General features: G+C 48.7%; 1 protein-coding gene across 3 annotated transcripts in view; it reads left to right on the forward strand.

The window, feature by feature from the left end:
• The window catches only part of LOC135913374 (chitinase-3-like protein 2), a 303766-nt gene that overhangs the window by 50402 nt on the left and 227602 nt on the right, over window positions 1-25762 (forward strand). For all 3 annotated transcript variants that reach the window (XM_065445972.2, XM_070532609.1, XM_070532610.1), the window contains exon 3: window positions 13290-13430. In XM_065445972.2, coding sequence (XP_065302044.1) covers window positions 13290-13430 — 141 coding nt within the window. The remainder of the gene's footprint in view (window positions 1-13289; window positions 13431-25762) is intronic.

Consider the following 25762-nt stretch of genomic DNA (forward strand, 5'->3'; position numbering starts at 1 on the left):
GGTAGAAGTAGATTTGTGGACGGTATTAGCGGCCCGAAGAACTTCCTCGAGAACTTGGGAAATGAACGCCTTGCCACGGTCACGGAGAAGAACGCGAGGAGCCCCGTGGCGCAAGACGATGGAGTACAAGAAAAAGTCGGCGACCTCAGAGGCGGTACCGGATCACGGAGGGGCACTCTCGGCATATCTTGTTAAATGGTCAACCGAGGTCACAATCCAACGGTGACCGGAGGGTGTCAATGGCAAGGGACCATACAAATCAATACCAACAAATTCAAAAGGTGCCTCCGGGCAAGGGAGAGGTTGTAATAAACCGGCAGGAGGGGATGTCGAGCGTTTGCGGAGCTGACATGACGCACAAGAGGCAATGTATTTGGCCACCGTTGTGGATAGGCCAGGCCAGAAGCAGCGGGTCTTGATGCGATCGTAAGTCTTGTGGAAGCTTAAGTGGCCTGCCGATACATCGTCGTGAAGTGCCTCTAATACCCGCAGGCGAAGACAGCGAGGCAGAACTGGGATTCACCAGTGACCTGTTGGGTGGAAACCGTGGCGATGTAGCACGCCATCTTGAAGGCATAATTGTCGAAGTTGGTGTCCCAAGCGGCTGTTGGGTGATTCGGCGAACGAACTAAGGCGATCCATGAGAGCTCGACAGTAGGAGTCGGCCTAATGAAGCGACACAAAATCAGACCGTCATGAAAGAGTAACTTGGTCCAGGGGCGTTATCGAGAGCTGGTGTGAGGCAGGCGCAGCATCGGAACGACGTGGTGCCGAAGACGATGGCGCATTACCGGGAGAGAGCGAGAGTGGGCAGCGAGACAATGCGCCTGCATTATGATGACTTTTTCCAGAGTTCTACGTTATGGTGAATTCATATACCTGCAATTGGAGTATCCATAGTGCTAGGCGTCCTGACCTGTTTTTCATTGATGGCAGCCAACACAGAGCATGATGGTCGGTGACGATGGTGAAGTGGCGGCGTAAAGGTATGGGCGAAATTTATGAATTGACCAAACGATAGCCAGGCACTCTTGCTTTGTAATGGTGCAGTTCCGCTCAGCTGGAGAAACTGTTCGGCTGGCATATGCTACGACTTGCTCTTTAGAGGCTGTATTATGTTGCAGAAGTACTGCGCCAATAACTTATGCGCTTGCGTAAGTATGGAGTATGGTGGGGGCTCGATTACCGAAGTGGCGAAGCACTGGTCCGGAAGTAAGATGTCGCTTATGAGCTTGAAAAGCCGAGTCGCAGTGGCTAGTCCATGTGAAAGAGGCACCCGTAACCAGTAGCTTGTGTAGAGGAGCTGCTATTGCAGCGAAGTTGCGTATAAATCGACGAAAATATGACACCAAGCCGAGGAAACTGCGTAGATCTTTCGGTTGCTGGGGGCGAGGAAACTGAAGAACAGCACGAATCTTTTCGGGGTTTGGCTGGATGCCATCTTTTGAGACGACGTGGCCCAATACTTTTATGCTCTTGCTTGCTAATTTGCATTTTTTGTATTGATCTGGAGACCAGAATTTGCAAGGCATTTGAGAACTTCGTCTAATCGATGAAGATGTTGGCTGAAGTCAGACGAAAAGGTGACAATATCTTTCAGATAGCAGAGGCAAGTCTCCCATTTTAGACCACGAAGTACGTTGTCTCTCATGCGCTCAAATGTGGCAAGCGCGTTACAAAGGCCAAAAGGCATCACGTTAAATTCATAAAGTCCGTCTGGTGTAGTGAATGCGGTCTTTTCTGTGTGAGTCTCGTTCATCGGAATTTGCCAATATCCTGAGCGAAGATCAATGCTGGAGAAATACTCTGCCCCTTGTGTGTATCCAAAGCGTCGTCAATTCGACGTATTGGATATACGTCCTTGCGTGTGATCTCATTGAACGCTCGATAATCGACGCAAAAGCCAACGGAGCCATCTTTTTTTCTTTACCAGAACCACGGGAGAAGCCCATGGGCTAGATGAAGGTAGTATTATCTTCCGCGCAAGCATGTCAGCAACCTGTTGTTCAATGATCTTGACTTCGGACGGCGATAGACGATAGGGGCGTCGTCGTATTATAGCGGAACCATCTGTTTCGATGCGGTGTGTAGCCCCAGAAGTTTGACTCAACACATGGGAACAGCTATCGAAACAGGCTTTGTGCTTTGCCAAGGCCACCAGTAAGGCTTCGGTCTGCGCGGCTGTTAGTTCAGAACCAAGAACGGCTGGAGGAGGGAAAGAAGAATCCAAACCTAAGGTTGGTGCTGGCGATGAGGAAGGACAAAGCGTAACTATAGAGATAGGATGAGTGTCAGCGAGGGTTGCCCCAGTCATCCCTTTGGGCAGCATCACTGGATCTGGGGTCGTGTTGCAAGCAGACAGAAGGGCGCGGCCACGTGAAAAGCGAACGAGACAGGTGGCAATGAGAATTCCGCGAGAAGTACAGCGAGAAGAAGGGGCGACTAGCGCGTCTCCGTCGGTGATCTGACTGGTTGTTACGGCTACGACGTCTTCGTGACCAGGACGCAGGACGTAGTCTGCAGCGATGGCCAAGTTCACGCATGAAAGTGAAGAGGCCGTAACAGGTGCAAGCGCTGTATCCGTGAAATGGACAACTTCCCCCTTACATGAAATGACGGCTGAAGCAGAATGTAGGAAGTCCCAACCCAGTATAAGTTCATGGATACATGTTGGAAGGATGAGAAACTCAATATGATGGCGTATGCCGTCGATGGGAGCACGAGCAGTACACTGTCCGTCGGGGTGAATGAATGCATTATTAGCCCCACGCAAAATAGCTCCAAGATAAGGCGTTTTCGCTTTCCGGAGCTGGCAACACAGGTCACTATGAAGAACAGAAATGGCGGCACCGGTATCGATGAGAGCTGACGCGGGAACACCTTCGACAGTCACAGAAAGTATATTGGCCGGGCGAACAGGATGAATTTTTGAAGACCGATAAGAAGCAGTTTCCCCTCCAAAGACTGCTACAGTTAGTTTTCCGAGTGCTGGTCGACAAGATGGCAAGTGGGGCGAAGCGGTGATGTAGAGCACCAGTAAGGCGAAGGAGAACGACGTCTAGCCGAACGGCAACTATGAGGCAGATTGGGAGCAGCTGGAGGAGACGGAGAACGCTGTTGCAGGAACGAGTACGATCTGGGCTAGTAGGCGTCTGGACGGCGAGTGCGGTCTCTTTCGTGCTCAGCATAGCCTTGTCTTTCATCCTGCTGGCGACGGCGGCAGAAGCGAGATATATGGCCGCGTGTACAACAGTAAAAACAAACCGAACGAGGTGGACGCCACTGAGAGTAGGATGGCGCAGCAAGTGCTCTGGTTCCCATGGAAGCCAAATGGTCATAGGAAACGTCAATAGGCACGGAGGTCACGGTAGGGGTGGAAAGCGAAGCAACATCCGCGTTGGTAGGTGTGGGGCGCGCTACCGGAGCAAGATGCATCGTGGGTGTAGTCATCGCTGTCAACTCTTGCTTTACGACCTCGCCGAAGTCGAAGGTGGAGGTTGGGGCGCAGGCAGCAGGTGGACGCCTTAGGTCTTGTATTTGAAGCTCTTCGCGGATGATGGTGCGGATAAGAGCACGCAAATCTGGAGAATGGGGAACTTGAGGATCGCTGCTGTCATGTTGAAGACGAATAGACTGCAGCTCGTCTAGGCGCTGACATGTGGAAGTGATGTCTTGGACAGAAGCCGGATTTTGCACGATTATGGCGTTGAATGCGACAAACCCAATGCCTGTTAATACGTGTCGAACGCGTTCGGCTTCCGTCATGCTAGGGTTCGCACGGCTGCACAGAGCGAAGGCATCCTCTATGTATGAGGCGTAAGACTCCTGTGGAAGTCGGAGGCGCGTGCCCAGCTTCTGTTTGGCGACTTCTGGACGGCCAGACGAGGAAGCGAAGATTTGCCGAAGCTTGGAGGTAAACGTGGACCAATTCGCGATGTCGGATTCGTGGTTTAAATACCACGTCATTGCGACACTTGTCAAGCAGAATGCGACGTGCCTCAATTTCTGGGTGTCGTTCCACTTGTTGCAAGAACTCACGCGGGCCTAGTGGTCGATCCAATTTGTCCACATCATCACCAAGGAGTCCCGCAAAGACAGGGGATCGCACTCAGGGCTTGTCACAGTCCAAGAGGGCGCCGCAGGCGGGGTCGTCTGTGTGGTAGCGTTAGAGGTGCCGGAAGGGACGGGGTTGGAAGTGTCCATCGTTGTAGGGGTAGCCGGGTGCAGGTGGCGACCGGAACGTAGCTCCAGCAAGGACGGGAACGCGAGAGGGGGTCTTGACGTACCTCCACCACTATATAATAGATAGCTTTAGTTTAGGGTACGCAAGCGGTTGGCGCACGCAAGAACTAGGGGCGACGGTACTGCGCATCCGCAGACCCCTACCTCAGCGTCTGCGCATGCGCAGTACCGTCGCCCCTAGTTCTTGCGTACGCAAGCCGCTTGCGTCCCCTAAACTAAAGCTCTCTAATACCGAGACCGACCAAGTTGTCCAGCGCTGTCCCCCCCCCCTCCCCCCCCGAAAGGCAATGACCCAGCTCATGCGCGAAGAAGTCGAAGAACAGGGAAGTATGGCTTCGGCCGCGAAACGTGCACGACGTTGACAGGCGTCGCACTTGAGGATGCATCAACCTGTAGCGGCGGAATCTCGTTTTTTACGTCGTTAACTTGACGTAGACTTCATAAGGCCCTCTGTAGACAGAAGGAAGCTTGTAGGAGAGGCCAACCCCACGACATGGTGACCAAAGAAGCACCCGAGCACCTGGCGCGAACTTTATATCGCGATGGCACTGGTCATAACGCTCTTTTTGTATATGCTGCGAGGCTAATAAACGAGATTGGGCGACTTGACGTGCCCGATCGAAAACTTCATGAACCACTTTTCCATCATTTTAATTTAGTTTCTACTCACAATCTTTACTCGTGTCATCTGGCGATAAGATATAAACAAAGCATCAACAATCCTGGAAATTTATTAGCTTCCCTTGCAGACCTGACAATTCGAACGCCGATACATGACACTCGTAGCACGGAACCCTGGAAAATACCATTTTCGAGAACATCCTATGGGGAGCAAATGCTTCGCTGCTCTCTTCCTGCTAATAAATTATCTACACAAACAGACATTAACGATAAAAAATAGTAATAGAACAAGGCTCCGCAACTTTTTTGTACATGTCGAATAACAACTTTATAAGAAAATGTAAAATTCAGTTATATGTTGATAAGATTGTTTTCTTCTCATTTGTACGCCTGTGCTATTGTAAACTAGTTATTATCTTGTTATGTATAATTGATTCTATTGTGTATCTGTCGACTTGTCACCTTCGCTGTGCCTTGTAAAAGGGGGCCCGAACCCCCGTCAAGTGGACTAGCTTCCACTTTTTGTTCGGGCCTCCTTCCAAAGTTCTTTGGAAAAATAAACATGATTTTGATTTTGATTTGATTTTGATACTCAGTTGCAATACGTGGCAAAGAAGGGAAAATGGTGTCAAACGGCAATGTGGGGTTGCGACCATACAAAAGATAAAAGGGTGAATATCCTGTGGTGCCATGTCGGGACGAGTTATACGCGAACGTGACGTAGGCCAGCGTGGCGCCCCAGTCGCGGTGATCGTTGGAGACATATATCGACAGCATCTCTGTGATTGTTCGGCTGAGACGCTCCGTAAGACCGTTCGTTTGTGGGTGCTAGGTGGTGGACTGCATGTGCTCAGTGGCACAGGAGCGGAGGAGGTCGTCGACAACTCGAGACAAGAACGAGCGGCCACGGTCTTTAAGTCACTGTAGAGGTGCACCGTGGTGGAGAATGGCGTCGTGGAGAAGAAAATTGGTGACGTCTATTGCGCCACTAGTCCGTAACGTCTTTGTTATCGCTTAGCGTGTCGCGTAATCAGTAGCGACGGCGATCCACTTATTCCCTCTAGTCGTCGTCGGAAAAGGGCCAAGCAGGTCAGGGCCTACGCGAAAGAACCGTTTATAGCGAACTTCAATTGGATGGTGTCGTCTGACCGGTGGCAAACGAGGTTTCTTCCGGCGCGGACACAATTCGCAAGTTGCGACATAAGGACGCACACAGCGGTAGAGACCCGGTCAGAAGAACCGGCGTCGTACGCGGTCGTATGTACTCAAAACGCCATGGTGTCCCGCCGTCGGTGCATCGCGAAGTTGTTCGAGAGCGACGCATCGCAAATGACGAGGAAGGACAAGGAGGAACTCAGAGCCGTCAGGTTTGATATTGCGGCGGTAGAGAATGCCGTCGTGAAGGACGAACATGTGGCACGTGGCGTCAGTGCTGCCAGATTGCATTCCGGCGATGATGGACCGTAAAGATTCGTCGCGTTGTTGTTCAGCGCGCATGTCGGTCATGTCTGTAAAAGCCATCACGTAGGTCACCGGATCATGCGCAGTAGGATCAGCGGGATCGACTGAGTGACGAGAGATGCAGTCAGCGTCCTTGCGCAGACGTCCAGACTTGTAATGGGCACTAAACGAAAATTCCTGGAGCCGCAAAGCCCAGCGACCATGCCGTCCTGTCGGGTTCCGGAGGGAAGACAGCCAGGAGAGTGCGCGATCGACTGTAACGACCGAAAATGTGGGCCGTACAAATATGGCCGGAACTCGGCGACAGCCCAAACTAGAGTCGAACACTCCAGCTCGGTGATGGAGTAATTTCTATCGGCAGGTGGCAGCAGGCGGCTGTCGTAAGCCATCACACAATCGGTACCATTCTGATGTTGGGCGAGAACAGCACCGATTCCATGGGCGCTTGCGTCAGTGTGGACTTCGGCCGGTGCAGATGGATCAAAGTGGGCAAGTAGGGAAGGGGTGGTCAGAAACCCGATGAGAGCGGCGAACGCGTGAGCCTGCTTCAGGCCCGATGAGAATGGCGTGTTCTTCTTCAGAAAATCTCTCAAAGGCCGAGCAACGTCGGTGAAGTTTTTGACGAAACGGCAGAAATGAGAACACAAGCCGACGAAGCAGCGCACGTCAGAGCAGAATGTGGAACAGGGAAATGGCGTACGCCGCGAACTTTTTCCGGATCTGGTTGGACACCGGATGCGTCAACGATGTGTCCAAACACGGTAATCTGACAGTGCCCGAACTGACACGTCGTGGAGTTCATTTAGAGGCCGGCTTTTCGGAAGACGGCAACAATGGCAGCGAGTCGAGTGAGGTGCCTGCCGAACGTGGGAGAAGAAACAATAACGTCGTCAGGGTAACAAAAAAATGGCTGTGGCTTAGCTAAGGTTAAGCCCAGGATGCGAAGCATACTAGCCTTTATTTTAGTTGTTGAGCCACTGTTTAGCCTGGTGAACTGCTGTTGCTTGGCTATATTTGGTTCGGCTAGACGAAGAAACAACTCATGCGTTACTCTGCTTCGCCTTCAAGAGTGGAACGCGACAGCGTTCCCGTCGACCCGCCAAGGGGTGTAAGACAATGGGCTACGGCGCAGCGACTACGCGCCCCGCATTGGACGCGGTGAGCGTCGAGCAACGCAGCGTTTGGCGCGGCAACGAAATGTGCGCCTGAGCAAGCGACGCACGCCTGAGCCTTAGAAACAGCTCGTTTCTAAGGCAACACCGCATTCACTAGAGGCGCTTTTGTACCGCTTTGAAGAATCGTACTCGTGGCTCTGTGGTAGCGTCTCCGTCTCACACTCCGGAGACCCTGGTTCGATTCCCACCCAGCCCATCTTGCAAGAGTTGAGCCAAAGCCACCTAGAAACAAGCGCAGCTGCTTATATACCGCCGCGACGCCGCGAGCGACGGCTCGAGTTGGAGCCCCGTTTCTCCTCTGTCGTGACGTCACGGTGTCACGTGGTATGGCATGGAGGCGAAGCCCAAGGACTGGCTCATGGCTCGTCGACCCCCTTGCGGTGCATTTTGTCCACTTCTGATCGGATGACTCGACGTTGAGGATGCGATACACGATACGGACGTCGACGAATAGGATTCGTGTCTCCAGTGTTTATACGGTGGTGAATAATAGATGTTTGGGCTAAAGGCCTTTCGGCGAAGTCAAAGATGCCATTGTACGATTCAAGCGGGAGACGCAAGTCCGTGTCCTGTGCAGAGGGGAGGTCAGGTGCAATCATTTTCGCGATGTCATCCGTTAAGGAATCGAAGCTGTGAGCTGCAATTGGCGCAAGTAAACCACTCTCCGCATTCAGACTCTCAATGTCAAATTCCGAACCACTAGAAACACTGACCAAGAACATGCCGGCCGGTGTCACTTGGGGGCACATTCTGTTCTGTTCGGCGTCGACTATCGCCGCCTCAACCGAAGTACGCGCAAAGATCCTCTGTTGCGCATCGACGATGCCTGGGACAGTCTGCGGGGAGCGGAAATATTTTTGTCGCTGGATCGGCGCTCCGGGTACTGGCAAGTGCCGATGGCAGAGGCCGATCGCCAAAAGACAACCTTTATAACACCTGATGAGCTTTATGTATTTACTGTAATGCTGTTAGGCCTCTGCAGTGCGCCTGCCACTTTCGAGTGAATGATGGAAACCATTCTTTGAGGGCTGAAGTGGGAAACGTGCCTCTGTTATTTAGGTGACATGGTTTTTTTCAGACATTGCGTCGTACCTCAGCCGCCTCGAGCAAGTCCTTGCGTGCCTCTCCACTGCAGGACTGCAACTAAATTTGAAGAAATGCCACTTCGGCGCTCGCACGTTTACTATTACTGAGCAATACTTGCTGGCGGGCTAGTTGGTGCATGTTTACAGAAGAGGGTTGTAGCGCCGAAAAAGACAACAAAAAGTAAGCCAGACGGGACAGGCGCACGGGACAGGCGCATCCTGCGCCTGTCCCGTCTCGCTTGCTGTGTGTTGTCTTTTTCGGCGCTAGAACCCTCTTCTGGAAACGCTTACTATTCTCGGCCATGTAGTTTCAAAAGCTTACCGCTACAAACCTAGAACTAGTGCTACTAGGCGAACACCCCCGTTACAGGGCATTTTCATTGAGACTATTTCTAGCTGTTCTTTCAGTGCTTTAAGGACACTTCGAGTTTCCACTGGTAACCGTTGTTTTAAAACCTGGAGCAGGGTGTCGACAGCTTTTACCACATCCTCAGGAATAATAGATTGTGTTTCTGAATTAGACAAGTTCTCTAAAATGTCCATGATGCACCTCATATCCTGAACTTTGTTGGGGAACGTATAGTAATTTACTTTGGTAAGTTTGGCCTTTTGGTGGCATACACTTATGTCCATACTGTCACTGATCACAACAGAAGCTCCAATGCTTGGCATGGTGTCTCCGGTTTGCAACAGGAACATTATGCTCGACGAAATAGGCAGTTCGGACCACTTGCAACGAGGATCCCAGCAGACATGCCTTCAGCTATGTTAATGTCTGGAACGGATACCTGCCAACTTCCGTCCTATATGACGACAATGAATCCGCCAATGTCTTTGCAAGTTGGGAGGACTCAAGTCGCAGCAGTCGATCTCGTGGCTCCTCTCTTGTCTTGGAACACTGCGGTGTGGACAAGTATGATGGGCAGTTTTTGAATATTTATTGCACAGCACTATGGTCCAGTTGCGGTACCGGCAAAGCGGTCTCGATAACTTTTCCAGTCCTTTGGTCATGATAGAAACATTTCATTATAATAAAGCTCTCATGGAAGTGCAGCGCACAGACCTGCAAAAACAAACACAGGGAGCTGTGTCTCAAAACGATGTCATAGTATCTCAAGGTAGTTTTTCTAATACTGACAGATTAGATTCTTTCGAGATGCAAGCACAAACTGAACGAACACTTTTCACAGGAAACACATGTGCTCCTCAGTTAGCGTGTGCTAAAAAGATCGAAAAGGCATGCTTCTATTTCACAATTATTGTCGTTAAGCTTGGCAAGATCATTCCGCGAAAATCATAGCCGTTGAAGAGCATGGAAGAACGTACAAGAGACAGATTAAGCAAATGAATTACGAAAGCGAATCTAAATGTTACGGCTTGTCAACTTAACATCGAGTTGATCAAACGACGAGAGCTGAAAGCATCGCCAACGAAGCGTAATGTCACCAACAGCATAAATCAATGGTCATGCGCCTGGTTTCAAGAAATGAAGCATTGAATCCGCTTCCATGCCCAATTCACTTTTCTTGCCGATAGCAGAAACAGTTGGGCCAATAAGAACCACTGGTATCACTAGCTGGTTCGTGCCCGCAATCGCGCATAACATAGTATTTATTGGTCAGCCTTTTTATTACGTCAAATTGACAGCGTACTTGCTTGGCAGGATAGATCGGAGAGGGCACCGTCTACGGCCGAATGTCCGACTGAATAATAACAGCTCGAGCCGCAGTGCTATTTATTCCCAACTGCAGAAGAACGAGAGCAGAGAGCAGGAAACGTCGAGAGCTCTTGAATGCACTCAACGGCGAGAGCTGGCCTATTTAGAGACCTCTTCTTTGCAAGACATCCTTCATATTTGATTATTATTTTCAAACAATCTGGCAAAGATGTGACATAAAACTATTAAAAACCAACTCTTCCTGCTTTACGTCACCTCTGTGAGAAATATGAATGTGACAACCTTCGTCGGCCAGCCGTAGGAAGCATTGTAATAGGACCTCAAACGCCTCGTTCCTCTCAGCGATGCAAGGGATTGGAGGCCTAACTCTTAATGTTTTCGCAGTGACAATGAACTTTGCGCACAGTGAAAGCACGCATGAAGGTAGACAACAAGCTAATTAAAGCATTCCATACCCTGAAGAACCTGTAACTTGGTAGTCCTTGCGTGGTATGGCACGCAGTCACTTGTTTCGCTGGCCGTCGTCGTCCTTCGGAAATTAGAAGACGAATTTTCGAGTCTTCGTCGTAGTTTCACCGGCATTTCGGGACGCAGCACTTGTATGGCACGCTGATAGCCGCAATTCACGGCTTACGCACCACCATGCGCGTTGATCATGTGCAGGAACGCACACCCAGAACAGAAACACAAAACCCAGCCAGAACGATACATGCAGCGTCGGGCTGGTTGCTGCTGGTCCAGCGCGGGCACTGCTGCGCCGACTTCGGTGTTTCCTTGGTTCGCTCTCTCGCGCGCGCCTAACGAATGCGACGTTGCTCACGTGACATCTGGCAGCGCGCAGGCCTTACATTTTTAGGAGGCGTTGCCCCATCCCCCTCTTCCCTCTAGAAGAACCGTACCTATATATACCGGGCCGAGGAAAGCATATGTCGTCTTGAAGAAGACAAGTCCACTTGTGAAAGCGTTGGCTAGGGCTTTCACGTTATTCTCGTTTTGCTCTTTGTTTTGGTCTAGTCCGGCAGACGTCAAGAAAAATATGGGACCGCTTTAAGAGGGTTTGATGATCTTGGTGGATAGGTCACGTCTTCTATGGAACATTCGTTTCGTTTTACTAACGCTCATCATATTTTTGTGCTACTTCGTGTAGTCTATTGTTTCCGTGCGTACGTTGTGTACATGATACCATGGCCACTATTGATGGTCATGCTCTCGTATGTTAGTACATTTCTTAACACTGCACAAAAATAAAACAAACAAACAAACCGACATAACGCTCCGCGCAGATCTATGCTTAAAAAAGGGCGGACGGATATGCGTCACAATATTTGGAGTATTAGCAACGGTAAAGAAATGCATGTGCGGGACGAAACCACGCGCGGGGTCTGCCGCTTCATCGATATCACTCCATTCAGTCGACGCCGGGGAAGATCACGGATTCACCACTTTTTTGGTCAGCATGAAACGCACCAATACTGGCTTCATTTGACTGCTGCATTCGCTAATTGTTACATCTGCCATCATGGACTTGCCATGAATCCTTATTTTGATAACCGTGCCAGGTTTTAAATCGTGTAATGTCGAACTGAGACTACATTACTTGTTATTTGTCGAGTAGAACGAAACTTTGCTTCCCAAGAGTTACAATATGTACTATTTTTAAACTCTTCTTCAAAGAAACCTCAAGTTTCAATGTTTTTTCTCCGTTGTGCCGAGATATTGGCTTAATGCACAGCCTTTTTACATCGTCACCTTTGTCTCACCTGCCTTACACTTTCTTTCTCTTTGCCACTCCCTCCTCTTTCATGTCTCTGTTTTCTTTCGCTACACAGAGTAGCATGTACACCGGAAGCATTGCCTGGGTTTTATTAAAGAATTTTTTCTCTCCCATTCTTCCTTCATCTTATTCCCAGAAATAAGATATCATTAAGTTTTTCGGCAACAATTTTCTACAACATCTCAACGCACTCACCTCGTTTCCTGATTTCGTGTGCGCTAGCGGCTTGCGGTTTCGGAATGCTAATATTACAGAAGAGGCGACGTATATAACTCTGAAAAGCAGCTGGTGCGACGATTGCCCGATTGGTTTGTGTTCAAACTTAGTGATTAGAGTTCCTCTGCATTTTGGAAACACTTGCCTCTCGGCGTACCCACAAGGAGAAGGGATGAACAGCGTGAGACAAGTGACGGGAACTGTTTCTCAATGAAGCTTTCTTATGCGGGCCTACTTGAAAAATGCGTTTCTATGATCTAAGATATATTATGAAAATCGGACGAGTCATTGAAAATTCGATTTTTAGTTAACGCTTGTCATTCTGTTTTTGTTCCTTCTTGTAAATAATGGTGCGTTTGACAGTTTTTCTTTTTACCTGCCAAATACCTGCCAAATGATATACGTCACTTCTGTAAACTTCCTTTATTTGTACACGTCAAGCCAGGAATGAGCTGCATGTGTGGACATGATTTTTTGGGTTAATAAAGTACATTAGGCTCACATTTGGCGCGGACTGCGGTGCGATGGCGATATAGAAAGTTGCAGTTCTGCCCGAAAGGCATCGATTGCGATAGCAGATTAGTAGACTGCTAAGCATACGAAGTAAGTATAGCAGTCTTATCGGACGTGTAAACTTGTAAATATGGCATACGAACGAAATTAATATGCATGGTGTCACATGCGCACAAATAAACATGAATACACCTTGCTCGACGACCGCGGACTCGCTGTCAAAACACCGGAGCGAAGCACAGCGAGAGCAGCGACCTTCGTGCTGCGTCTCGCATCGACGCAAACTAAGGCGCTGAAACACAGCGGACCCGGATGGCTTTCGAGACCGGGGCTGCGCGGGTCACCCGGAGAAGAACGCTTCCCTCTATTGCCAGTTCGAGCAGCGACAGGCGACGCACCCTCGTGCGCTTTTACGAGGATTGTTATTATCCTTGGACGTTATGCGGCAACTCACGGTGACCCCAACGCCGCAGGTGTGGCACATAACTGCTAGGGCGATAAACAGAGCTGCCCTCTACACGCAGGCAATAACCTCGTGGCAATACGGAACGTGGAGTACGCGGTGGGCACGATGGCGATGCTGTTCTTGGCTGCCTACTACCGCGCCTATTCGGAGCTCTACAAGCACTACAAGAAGAACCTGGCCACCTATAGGCACCACCATGGTAAGAACACTGGCTTGTGACTTTACGCTACGTGTAAAATGTTTATCAAGAAAATGGCGGAGTCTTCATTTAGTAGTTTCCCGTCCTTGTATAATCGCGAGTGGAACTGTATTGTAGCCTTTATATCGGTGCGTATGTGCGCACTGACATTGTTTGCGTTTATTATGCACGCGACATTGATCTGATGTGCTACGGACAGTTTACACTATTCCTATGATAAAAGATATCAAACAGCCAGCGCCTGTAGCGGCATACAAATGCTCAGAAGCTGTTTCAATAAAATCAGAAAACGTATCTTTTTTCTGAATATTCAAATATTTTGTCATATGTTTATAGAACAAAACCACAGAAGCAGACAGGTATGTCACACACTTGATTTTAGAATTTTTAAGGCGTTAGTTGAATAAATGTTATCTGGCATACATTGTTTTCAATGTTATAGTGCCACACTTTTCACAACAAATACCCGGATTGAGTTATTTGAGATAATATCAATAATAAGGGCTTTTGGTGAAAGCCCTTGCTGACGTGTTTTTTTCTATGATGCTTTATTTTTGCAGGTGGTAGCACTACCTCTGGAAACCACCTTAACAGCCCTTCTTAATTAGCATTACATTTTTAGGGATTTGAAACTGAAGTGATTACCAATATTATTCATAACAAACCGTGCCATTTAAGGCCTTGATGGCTTTAGACTTAAAGCGAATGAAAAGTGTAAAAAAGACGTGAAGCTCCATGACTTGGTCATCGCTTGCACTTTAGTGAAAATAATAATGAAACAATGAAAAATTTATTGTAGTGCCTACGAAAACCCAATGAACCTTTGTATCGGCGCACTTGAAGAGTTGTACACAAGACACAAGGTAGAGAAAAGACAAATTTGGTATACAACACCATGTGAGGTAGCAGAAAAGCCGCAGTTGCTCCCGACAAGGGAAGCATCTGTTGGGATAGCAAATTAGTAGATATCTATACACAGTAGGGATAATAGTTTTATCCTCTGATAAACGTGTAAGCAGTCTCTTACTAAGTGTATTTACAAACGTCGTGTCACGCGCGTGAAGGTTAACATGAACAGTCATCACAGTCGATGACACGCAGTATCGAAACGCTCTCGCGAGGAAGCGAAGTGAATTTTTTGCTGGCTTCAGCACAACACAAGCAGCCCTGAGCCGTCGGCGCGAACTGTAGCAGATCGCTTTCGAGACGAGGCTTCGCCGTGCGCAACAGCCGCCTTTCCTCCCGACTTTCTTCCCATACACTGGTTAGATTGAGCCGCCATTGTGGGCTCATATTTACGCGCACATACAGCCTGCGGCGACGCTGCTATCGGCCTTCGACTTTATGCAGAACATTACAGCGACGGCAAAAATGCGCCTCGAGTGTCCATTCCCTATAATTGTTCTCGCAATAAAAGAATCTAGGAAAAAGGAAGTGAGAAGGGCGGGCATAAAATTAGGGTGATCATTTAACATGATTATTTGCACTTCTACAAAACTCTGAAAGAAGCCACTAAAGGCATGGTAATTATAAGACGTTTTTTCAAGGTACAGACCCTATGGGATCACATGTTCAAATGAAGCATGTTCCTAGGGATGGGCAGCGCAACCCGGACGCTGCCCACCCCTAGGAACATGAACAATCACCTACTCGCCCAGCTTGCCGTGTTGACTTAATATATATTCAGAAAATCGTTCAAAGAGCGGAATATTTAAAAATGTTTTTTTCGCCAGATGCATAACAAAATATTTGGCGGGCGCTTAAGGTTCGCCTCTAAGAGTGCAACGATAGCATTCAAACATCCATGACTGTTTCTCACGCTTCCCGGCAACTGCAGCTTATGTAACCGCAATGTTTACCAGGAAACGCTTGCGGCGAACGCTATGCACGAAGGCGAGGTTTCTGATAGAAGCATGGCCTCTTGCGTGGGCCGCGATGGATAGATGTTATGAGCGTCCCATTTGGAACGGGACAGTGACTTGCGCCAACAAGCTCTTGCTATTATACGGCCTTATGTTCATCCTAAATTAAGAAAGAAAACAAGAAAAAAGAACCCTATGAACTCCCACAACCGAATTCTCTGACCCCTATTGTGAACTATGCTTTTGTACGTCTCCGTTTTTTGTCGTTTTCCTACTTTTCTTCCCCAAATCATCCCTCACCCTCTCTGACTTTCCGCGTGACGTTCTTTGTTGCTGTGTTGCCGAACCTACAAGCCGCATAATTGCTGGTAAGCTTCCCAGTTCTTTTCCTCCACTGTGAATCAATGTTTTTCTTGTACACATACCTCAACACTCTCCCAGTCCATTTACTTTCTTCCATATTCCTCAGCTGCCCTTCATAATCAATTTTACTGCGAGGTTCCCTCACTTCCAGACCACTCCAGCCCATATCACCCTGCACAGCTTCATTTGTAGTCTTCCCGCAAGTGCCCAATGTGAGGCGTCCCACTGACCTTTGGTTCCCGTCGAGTCCTGATTGTACCCCTGATTTAAGGCAAACAACATTTCTAACACTAAATTTCAAGCCTAATATTGTTGCCTTCCTGTCCACAGATATTAGCCAGACGTGGCAACTCACTTTGCTTGTTAGCTAGCAACACAATGTCGTCCGCATAAAATAAACTTGGAAGCTGCTGCTCTACTACTGCACCCGCTTGTTTGTATGAGAGAATAAATCTGATATTACTTCTAGCGCCCTCTCCACGCTCACCATGTACGTTATAAACAGCAGTGGGGATAAAGGGCACCCCTGACTCAGTCCCTTGTTGATGTCAACTTTCACCTCGCTCGTCATCCCTTCCCATTCAACGCAAGCGGTATTTCCTAGGTAAATCTCTCTCAAAAGCTGTAGACAATCTTGGTGACAATCTTGATGAATCTTGGCTTGGTGAACGACGCCTAGGCAATCTTGGAGACGCGTGTGGGCTAGGCGATCGGTAGCGCATGGGCGATGGTGAACGTGGTTGATGTTGGTGAGGAGTAACGGGGCTTTGGCGTGTCGACAAGTATTCGTCGATCTCCTCTGGTCGTTCACCGTTTCGGGGGCATGGTGCGCTTAAGGGAAAACCCCTTAACCCAACTTGACGGTACGGGCAGAACCTATACAGGTGACCCGCTTCTCCGCAGTGGAAACACAGAGGCCTGCGCTCGTGGTCACGCCAGACGTCGTTTTTCCGGGGCCTTTGTTCCACAAAACGAGGTGCACTACATGCTAAAGGCTGATAGACAGCCGGTGGTTCCAATAGGCGAGGTGCACTGCGTACTGTAGGCGGGTAGGGAACGCTCGTTGCAACTGCTCCACTACTGTGTACCGCGGATTGCCTGAGTACGTCGGCGTACGCTGGGGTGCGCCGCGTCAGCTGTGGCTCACGCTCTGGATCCCGTATGACGTTTCTGAGTTCGTCCCGGACAACGTCGACGATAGATAGTGCAGCTTGAGCCTGAGGTATCTGCAACTTGTTGAGCTCTTCCCTGATCACTGACCGGAAAAGCTCCCGCAGGGCTTCCAGGTCGTTTGGCCGGCCTCCAGGGAAGACATGGACAGGTGCGCAGCTTGCCTCACGGTTGTATTGCCGAGCCCGCTGTTCCAGCGTCTTTTCGATGGTCGTTGCTTCGCATCTGAACTCGGCGACTGTGCGTGGTGGGTTGCGGACGAGAACTGCGAAGAGTTCCTGCTTTACTCCACGCATGAGAAGGCGCAGCTTCTTGTCTTCACTCATGGTGGGATCAGCACGCTTGAACAGGCGGGACATGTCCTCGATGTAGTACATCGCCACGTTCTCGTTTGTGAGCTGGTTCCTGGCTTGAAGTGCGATTTCCGCCTTTTCTTTACGATCCGTGCTGGCGTACGTTGCTAGCAGTTGTCGTCGAAATTCCTCCCAAGAGGTCAAAGAGGGTTCGTGGTTTTCATACCACGTTATTGCGAAGTCTTCCAAAGCGAAATATACGTTACGGAGCTTCTGTCTCTCATTCCATTCATTAAAGCTCGCCACTCTCTCGAACAGTTCCAACCAGTCTTCCACGTCTTCGAACGAGTCACCATGGAATGTTGGCGGCTTGCGAGGTTGGCTTACGACTAGCTGTGCCGGTGTTACCTGGGTAGTCATTGTGGCGCCGTCCGTTGTGGGAGTTTCTCTTGGCAAGAAGAGAAGAGGGCCGAATTCGGGCGAGTCACCTCGAAGACGGCGGCTGGTCCGCTGGTGTACAGGTGTCAGTTCCACGGGATGGACTCGCGGGTTGTCGGGGCTACGATGACTTTCGTTCGTGGGGCTTCGACTCATACCCAGCACCTACACCAGAAATGTAACGATGCTAGTAAAACAAGGATATTTATTAAAGGCGTACTTGTGCCCACAAGTAAAAGCCACTGCGGTGCATCTTGGCTACGAGGCGCGAAAACACACACGACACAAGGAAGGAGACGGGACAGAGCGCCACTCACAACTGCTTTTATTCGGAGGCACACCACACACTTATATACCCGTCTTAGACGCAAGGACACAATCACATGAAGATTGATATGGAAGCGCACTGGTTAAATATCTCTTTTCAGCCATATATAAAGATATTGACGGGTCGCTGACGCACATGCTTCCTTTCTTTCCGATAAAGAAAGCTTCAATCACTTCCCGAGCTTTTTGATCTTTACTTTTTGCCAGAATTCGGGCCCCTCCAAAACACGGCTAACAAGAGCGTGTTGGGCAGGACTTAATGTGCTTGGGAATGTTTGGCCCTTCTTTATCTTGCTCTACATTTCGTTCATGTTCCCTAATTCGGTCGTTAACGGAGCGCCCCGTTTGCCCTATGTAGGAGCGCCCGCAAAACGTACACAACGCCTTAGTTGCACTTCATGAACGGTCGCGCATGCTTGGTGCCGCATCCATTTTTATCGTCTCGTATTTTTTCGATGCGAGAACAAAGGCTTCCTAGCTTTCGGGGGGCTGAAGACACAAGCGGCACCCCATGCCTGCTAGTAACCTTCTTTAAATTGTGGGCCATCTTGTGTACATAGGGCACCACCACAGGCCTCACCACCTCATCTCGACGGGGATCTTCCCCAGCTCTCACAGCCGCACTCTTCATTTTTTGTAGCAGGCTTTCAGCGACTGCCATCACAATCGAGTCAGGGAATCCAGCTGAAGACAGCCTGGTCAATTGGGTCTGGAAGCTAAGCTGCATCTTGTGAGGGCACGATTTTCCGTGGGCGGATTGCAGGCAAAGTGAAGCTATCCCCCGTTTTATTAATTTCGAATGGGCGGAGTCGTATGGCAGAAGCCCTTTTTTTGCACGAGGGTCATATGCCCAGCAAAGGCGATCCGCATAAAACTCAATATTAACATCTAGAAACTGTAGGTGGTTCCCCTCAGGCACTTCAATGATGAATTGCAAGCCGTTCCCATGTCGGAATATGGATAAAATATCATGCACATTCTCTTCGAAGTTCAAACTTCCGTCCTTACTAAAAAATATCAAAAAATCATCCACGTATCTAAAAACTTTTAAAACGTGCCTAGCCGGTAAAACCTGATGTAAAACTTGATCCATTTGTGAGAGAAAAATATTACACAATACTGGCGCCACACAGGATCATATACAAATGCCGGCTTTCTGCAGGAAGAACTGCTGGCCAAATGTTTTAAAAGTCGATTGCAAGTAAAACTCTAAAAGGGTTAAAAAATTAGCAATGGAAATTCCCGCATTGTTCTGAAAGGAAATAGGTTCGTTTTTTTCTTCTGTACACTCTCGGACGGCAGTAAACAGGGCCTTGTGAGGGATAGAGTAGAATAAATCCACCACATCGACAGAAAAGGCGCGCCCAACAACAATGCGGTGGTGAAGAAAATTCGTGGCAGTCGCGTTCTCAAACTGGGCTCGAACCGTCTTCCTCTTCTCCTCACGTGACACCTCGTGCGCGTGGCGCATGCGAGCCGGGTCCAACTGGCTGCCCGTGCCACGAAGATCGCTGCCTGTTGTTGCTGAACAACACCACTGTACGGCGTGCACAGTGCCCAATGGAAAGGGCGCGCAACTTGAATGTCACCAAGTTTGTCGTGGCAATATAATCTGCTTTGCAGCTGATCGCTTTCGTCGCTGCATTTGCCGCACGTGGAACAACGGTGTGATGCCTACAAGATTGCGGAGCTACATCGCCCTGGCCTGGTATCGCTTATCGGACACCTACGTGGTTCCCTTGGCGTCTTCTCTACTACAAGAGGGCAGCAGGACAGCACGGCTGGCTTAAAAAGCGGCGGATCGACGACCAGGCTTGCAGTTCGGCAGCAGTGCATCTTGAACACACAAATAATCTGCTACTTCCGCCGTTTCGTGAAAAAGTTCGCGGCCATAGCACGACCACTAACCGAGCTTTTGAAAAAAGATGCCCCTTTCCAGTGGGGTGACAACGAGGCCACTGCATTCTCGCTTCTAATCGACCTTCTCACAACGCCTCCCGCTCTGGCCCATTTCGATCCTTCTGCGCCTACCGAAGTCCGCACTGATGCCAGCGGTTACGGAATTGGCGCAGTCCTGGCACAACGCCAGCGCGGCAACGACCGTGTTATCGCTTACGCCAGCAGGCTCCTGTCACCCTCCGAGCGCAACTATTCCATTACTGAGCGTGAGTGTCTGGCCCTAGTTTGGGCGGTTGCGAAGTTCCGTCCATACTTATATGGCCGACCCTTTTCCGTTGTCACAGACCATCACGCGCTTTGCTGGTTATGTTCCCTGAAAGATCCTACAAGAAGACTTGATCGCTGGGCCTTACGCCTCCAAGAATATTCATATACTGTCACCTACAGATCTGGCCGACTACACAAAGACGCTGACTGCCTGTCTCGTTACCCGGTAGACGAGCCTGACGACGCAGACAGTAGTACCGCCAACGGAATTTTCTCTGTGTCTGCCTTCGCTAACATCGCCGATGACCAGAACCGAGACCTATCGCTGCAAGTACTCATCAAGCGTCTGCGCTCTACACCTATCGACGCGTCCGTTCGCCGATATATCCTCCAGGGCGGCATTCTGTATCGAAGGAACTTCCTCCCTGACGGATCTGATCTTCTTCTTGTCGTGCCAAAACATCTACGACAAACTGTGCTCTTTGAGATGCATGACGCACCCACTGCAGGACATCTTGGGGTAACCCGCACGTACGACCGCGTCCGCCGCCGCTTCTATTGGCCTGGTCTCGCTCGCTCCGTCCGACGCTATGTTTCTGCCTGTGATACCTGCCAGCGTCGGAAAACACCTCACGTGCTACCTGCCGTTCATCTCCAGCCGATCACTGTCCCTGTGGAACCGTTCTTTCGTGTTGGATTAGACCTCCTCCGTCCCTTTCCCACGTCATCCTCTGGGAACAAATGGGTAGCTGTCGCAACTGATTACGCCACCCGATACGCTATCACGCGTGCTCTCCCTTCCAGTTGCGCCACTGACGTCACGGTCTTTCTCGTGCGTAACATCATCTTACTTCATGGCGCCCCGCGACAGCTGCTCACTGACCGTGGTCGTAACTTCCTCTCTAAAGTTATCGCCGACATTGTGCGTTTCTGCTACACAACACAAGCTGACTACCTCATACCACCCTCAAACCAATGGCCTGACAGAGCGGTTAAACCGTACTCTTACCGATATGCTGGCCAAGTACGTTATGCCAAGTACGATATGCGGCCAAGTGCTTATAATTCTTCCCGGCACGACACCGCCGGATTTTCTCCATTTTATCTACTCTACGGTCGCGAACCGACCTCTTGCCTCTTGAAACGGCCCTTCCTCCTCCTGCGATCTCAACAAGCGAGTATGCGCGCGATGCCATCGCCCTCGCCGATCATGCACGCCAGCTTGCCCGTGCTCGACTGACGGCCTCACAGACCACTCAGCAGTGTCAGTACAACGCCCGCCACCATGACGTACAGTTTTCGCCTGGTACGCTCGTGCTCCTGTGGTCACCCTCTCGTCACGTCGGACTTTCAGAAAAGCTCCTTTCGCGATACACAGGGCCCTACCGCGTTCTGCGCCAGGTGACGCCTGTGACGTACGAAATTGCTCCTGTGAGCTCAACCCCATAATCTATTCTGGCATCTAGTGATGTAGTGCACGTCAATAGGCTCAAGGCCTACTACACTGCTTCCGAGTCCAGCCTTTAGTCGCTCCGGGACGGCGCTTTTGCCGCCGGGGGTAGTGCTACGAAATAGTATTTCCAATGACGAAGAAGCGAGCAGTAAGAAGACGACGACGACGACGATTGGAAGCTAGCGTGGGCTGTTGCCTCTTGGCCAAGCGTGGCGTATTACGTTGTAAATATAGTTGTATGTAGTTTTTCATCTGCGTCTTCTTACGTAACAATATTCCTTCGGTAGCCAGATTAGGTGCCCAATGTAGGCATTCTATTGCAGCCTTCATACTTTCCTTTGCCTTTCTTCATTTCGGCGCCGCCGCCCCACAAGAGGAAAAAAAATCATTGTTGTGGCGAAGCGGATTGTCGCAGGGTCAAAGTTCGATTTTGTTACTTGTTTTACGGATGGTAATGGGCCACGGGACGCTTCAGTTGGCGGATACGCTTATATTATTCCGATACCAATTATTTGGACACGCCAGGCGCATTCCTGCCGTCGTCCTCGTGTTTCATATAAAGTCCAAGGGCAATAACATCGTGACCGAGCCTTGCATGCTGTACGTACGAGTGAAAGCGTAAGGGAGGGGGGGGGGTTGAATCGGTGAGCCGACGATGGTGACTCAGTCTTGTGTGCGCAAAGGAGAAAAGTGGGGAGCAAGCGCGTCGCGCGCGATACAAGGGTGGTGGGGGGGGGGGGAGTGGATGTAATGTGAGCAGGATCTAGGATTCTGTGAATCTGTGGTCGCGCAACATGTTTATTTGCCTTGTTTGACGATATGTATACAGTGACTTTTTCTTAGACACGTAGATTTATTGGAGACTTACACGTATATTTAAATGCCCTGTTGCGAGGTTTTGTGTATACGTGCATTGAACTTTGTTTACACTGACACTTTTTTGCCCTTTATCAAGCTGTATCTTCGCATTTGTATATCCCATTGTATCTTCGCATTTCTAATGCACGAGGGCGAACCAAATGAAAGTGAGCCTACCCACCCTGCGCAATAATGGTTCGTTTCATTATCTGCGAGGCATGCGCGAAGCAGAGAGGTAGAGAGGTAGAGATGTAGCAGAGAGGTAAAGTGACATGCAGGTGTGAGAGGATAAAGGTTCTTTAATGCTCTCATACGCTGGGTTGAGCGTGGTTGCGTGACATAAATGACACTGCAAAAGTTGAATAGTGTGTTGCCGTGCAGTTTTTGACAGCTGAAGGTATTTCCCAAAAAGAAATTAGTCGCTGTATGGCTGTCGTGTACGTTGAACATTGTATTTCATTGTTCACTGTGAAGTGTTAGAGCAAACGGTTCAAAGGAGGACGTGAAAGTTGCAAAGACGATCCAAGACCGGGCCAAAGGCATCGTGCAATCCCCCCAACAAAATTGCAAATGTTGATGAGCTGATTAGACAAGAATGGAGGATAAGCATCGATTAACTTGCAGAGCGTGTGAATATCAATCACGGTTCGGTTCACGCCATAATTAATTAAAAGCTCGGTTATCGGCTCTTGTGTGCGCAATGGATGCACAATATTTTGAACCACCGCCAGAAGACGGAGAAGCTCGGCGCTGCCTTGACTCATCTGATCCGGTATCACAATGAGGGTGACGACTTCTTGTCTGCAATTGTGATCGGGGAAGAACCATGGTGCCACTACTACGAGCCTGAAACACGACGGCAAAGCTTACAGTGGAAACATTTGAATTCACCTCGCCCGAAGAAAGCAAAGGTCGTCATTTCCGCCGGAAAGGGCCTTACCTTTTTTTTTCGGTCGTCAGGGGCCATTACATAAAATTTGCTAAATCTTGAGAGACTATCAATTGTTTCCGATACTGTGAAACGCCGGAACGGCTGCGTGTCGCAATCAAGAACAAACGACGTGGAAAATTGAGGAATGGGGTCATCTCGCACTACGGCAATGCCCATCCCCACCTCGCTGATGTATATTATACAACACTGGTAAATTTCAAGTGGGAAACGCTGTAACATCCGCCATGCAGCTCAGACCTGTCGCCTTGCGACTTCCACATTTTGGGGCAACCGAAAAAACAGCTCAAGGGAACCAGATTTATTCGTGTAGGACGATGACGCGAAAGAGTCAGCTGCAGATTGTTTAAAGCAGCGACCCAAGGAGTTTTATGAGACGGGAATCACGCGACTCGTTAGTCAATGGGACGAACGTCTAAATGCTAATGGAGACTACTTTTAAATAAAGTACCCCGCTTGTCATATATTCGCATTGGCTCACTTTCATTTGACTCGCCCTCGTACATTTTGCAGAACTCCTGCTTTTTATACGTGCTCTCTGTTGCGACTAAAATTTCGGTGCAATTACTCACGATACACGACCGGTGAGAGCTGCTGCTGCGTAATACATTGGAACAAATGACAGCGTCATTGAGATTTTTCACTGGCCGTTCTTGAACACGTTTCTTGAATGACAAAAATATAAGAGAAAGAATGACATTAACATATTTCTCCTCAACTTGTTCATTTCATGGCCTTTACATGTTTCATATCAACAGTATGCACTGCTTTGCTAGTTTCGAACTGATATAGTTCTAAAGTTCGCGTTATGCATTCTTTACTCATTAAGTAGACAAAAAACTCGGAAGCATTGATAGTATATTCTTTTATGAAAAAATACACACCTTGCTTGTTTTGACAGTGCGTATTGTTAAAGAATTCGTTTGCAGCATCTTTTGCAGTGGCAATGCAATTATTATTCACGTATTTGATCGCTCGACAAATTGTTTAAGAGGAAGCTTTCGCTCAGGCCCAACTCAAACGCGGCCCATTCAAATACACGTAAAACGCAGAAACGCTTTTCTGAGATAACCCTTGGGTCGCTTTGAATGAAATTTGTTGCATTTAAGAGAGAAAGTTAAATTCTAGTGTCTATTGGAAGCGGAATTTCGTTTAGGGCCTAAATTTTATTTAAAATATTTCAAAATATTGGAAAGCTCGAAAAAAATAGAAGCACAACGTTTACAATCTAATAGCTCTGTATCAAGAACATATATTGCGGTTCTGTAAACAGCAAAGCGGACAAATTTGGTATGTCAATTTATTCCTTACATGAATTGGTTACCTTGTGTACAAGGGTACTGCAAAAGTCGTATTTCTATAATACTAATTTTTTTTTGAAATTCATGTGTAACATATCAATTTTGCTCGCCTTAGATGTACTATTTGATGAAAGTCACAGAATTATGATATCATTTTTCATTGTTGAGTTACAGAGTTCTAAACTTTATAGTGTCTTTTTCTGAAAATTGGGGGGGGGGTGCTAATGCGGCCAATTTTAAATAAAGAATTAACAACGTAAATGAGAAATTCGAAACTAGGGCCGCTAATTTGTACACGTTCGAAAAGCCGACGTTCGATTTCGCCTCGCGTGATTGTCCAGGCTGCGCGATATCACGGCCAAGAGCGATCTAGTCCAATCGCGTGAGGCGAAATCGAACATTGGCTTTTCGAACGTGTATAAGATAGCGGCCTAGCAGTCAACAGAATTCAAGTTTTGCTTTTAAATGCAACAGAGCTCTTCCAATTTGGTGCAGCGGTTGACGAGACAAACGAATTCCTCGTCTTCATATATTTAAATCGCAGCACCCGAGCTAAAGCCTCCTCCTAAGGAGGAGGCCTAGTTGCAACTTGAGCCCCCCCTCCCCCCCCCGAACGTAATTTCTGGCTACGACCAGGCTTGCAGTTCGGCAGCAGTGCATCTTGAGCAAACAACTAAATATCTATCTGCTTTGCAGGTGAGCGCTATACGTTTTCGATTTCCTCCCGCTCAAATTTATGCACTGCTGCCGAACTGCATCTTCAACATTCTAGACTTTACATGCCAGAAATAGTGTCATAGTCCAGAAGCTTCATGTCAAAAAAAGCTGTGGACGAATTGCGTGCTGAAATAATCTATGAACTCAGAGAGATAAAAGAAAGTCTAGAGGATCTAAAAGAACTGAGACAGGAAATGAAGGACTTAGGAGCATTGAAAGAAGTAATCCATGCCATTGTAATAGAGAACAAGGTACTTAAAAAGCAAAATGCTAAGCTGACGCGCAAACTAGAGAAGCTTGAAACGTACCAGCGTTCCAACAATTTAGAAATGAAGGGTGTTCCTGTTGATGCTGAATCACTATTATGAAGAAAAGTGGCGAACTTGTTGCAGATGAAGTGCAAGATTCTGATATTGATGCACGCCATAAGGCACC

Source organism: Dermacentor albipictus, chromosome 1 (assembly GCF_038994185.2).
Source record: "Dermacentor albipictus isolate Rhodes 1998 colony chromosome 1, USDA_Dalb.pri_finalv2, whole genome shotgun sequence".
Lineage (NCBI taxonomy): Eukaryota > Metazoa > Arthropoda > Arachnida > Ixodida > Ixodidae > Dermacentor > Dermacentor albipictus.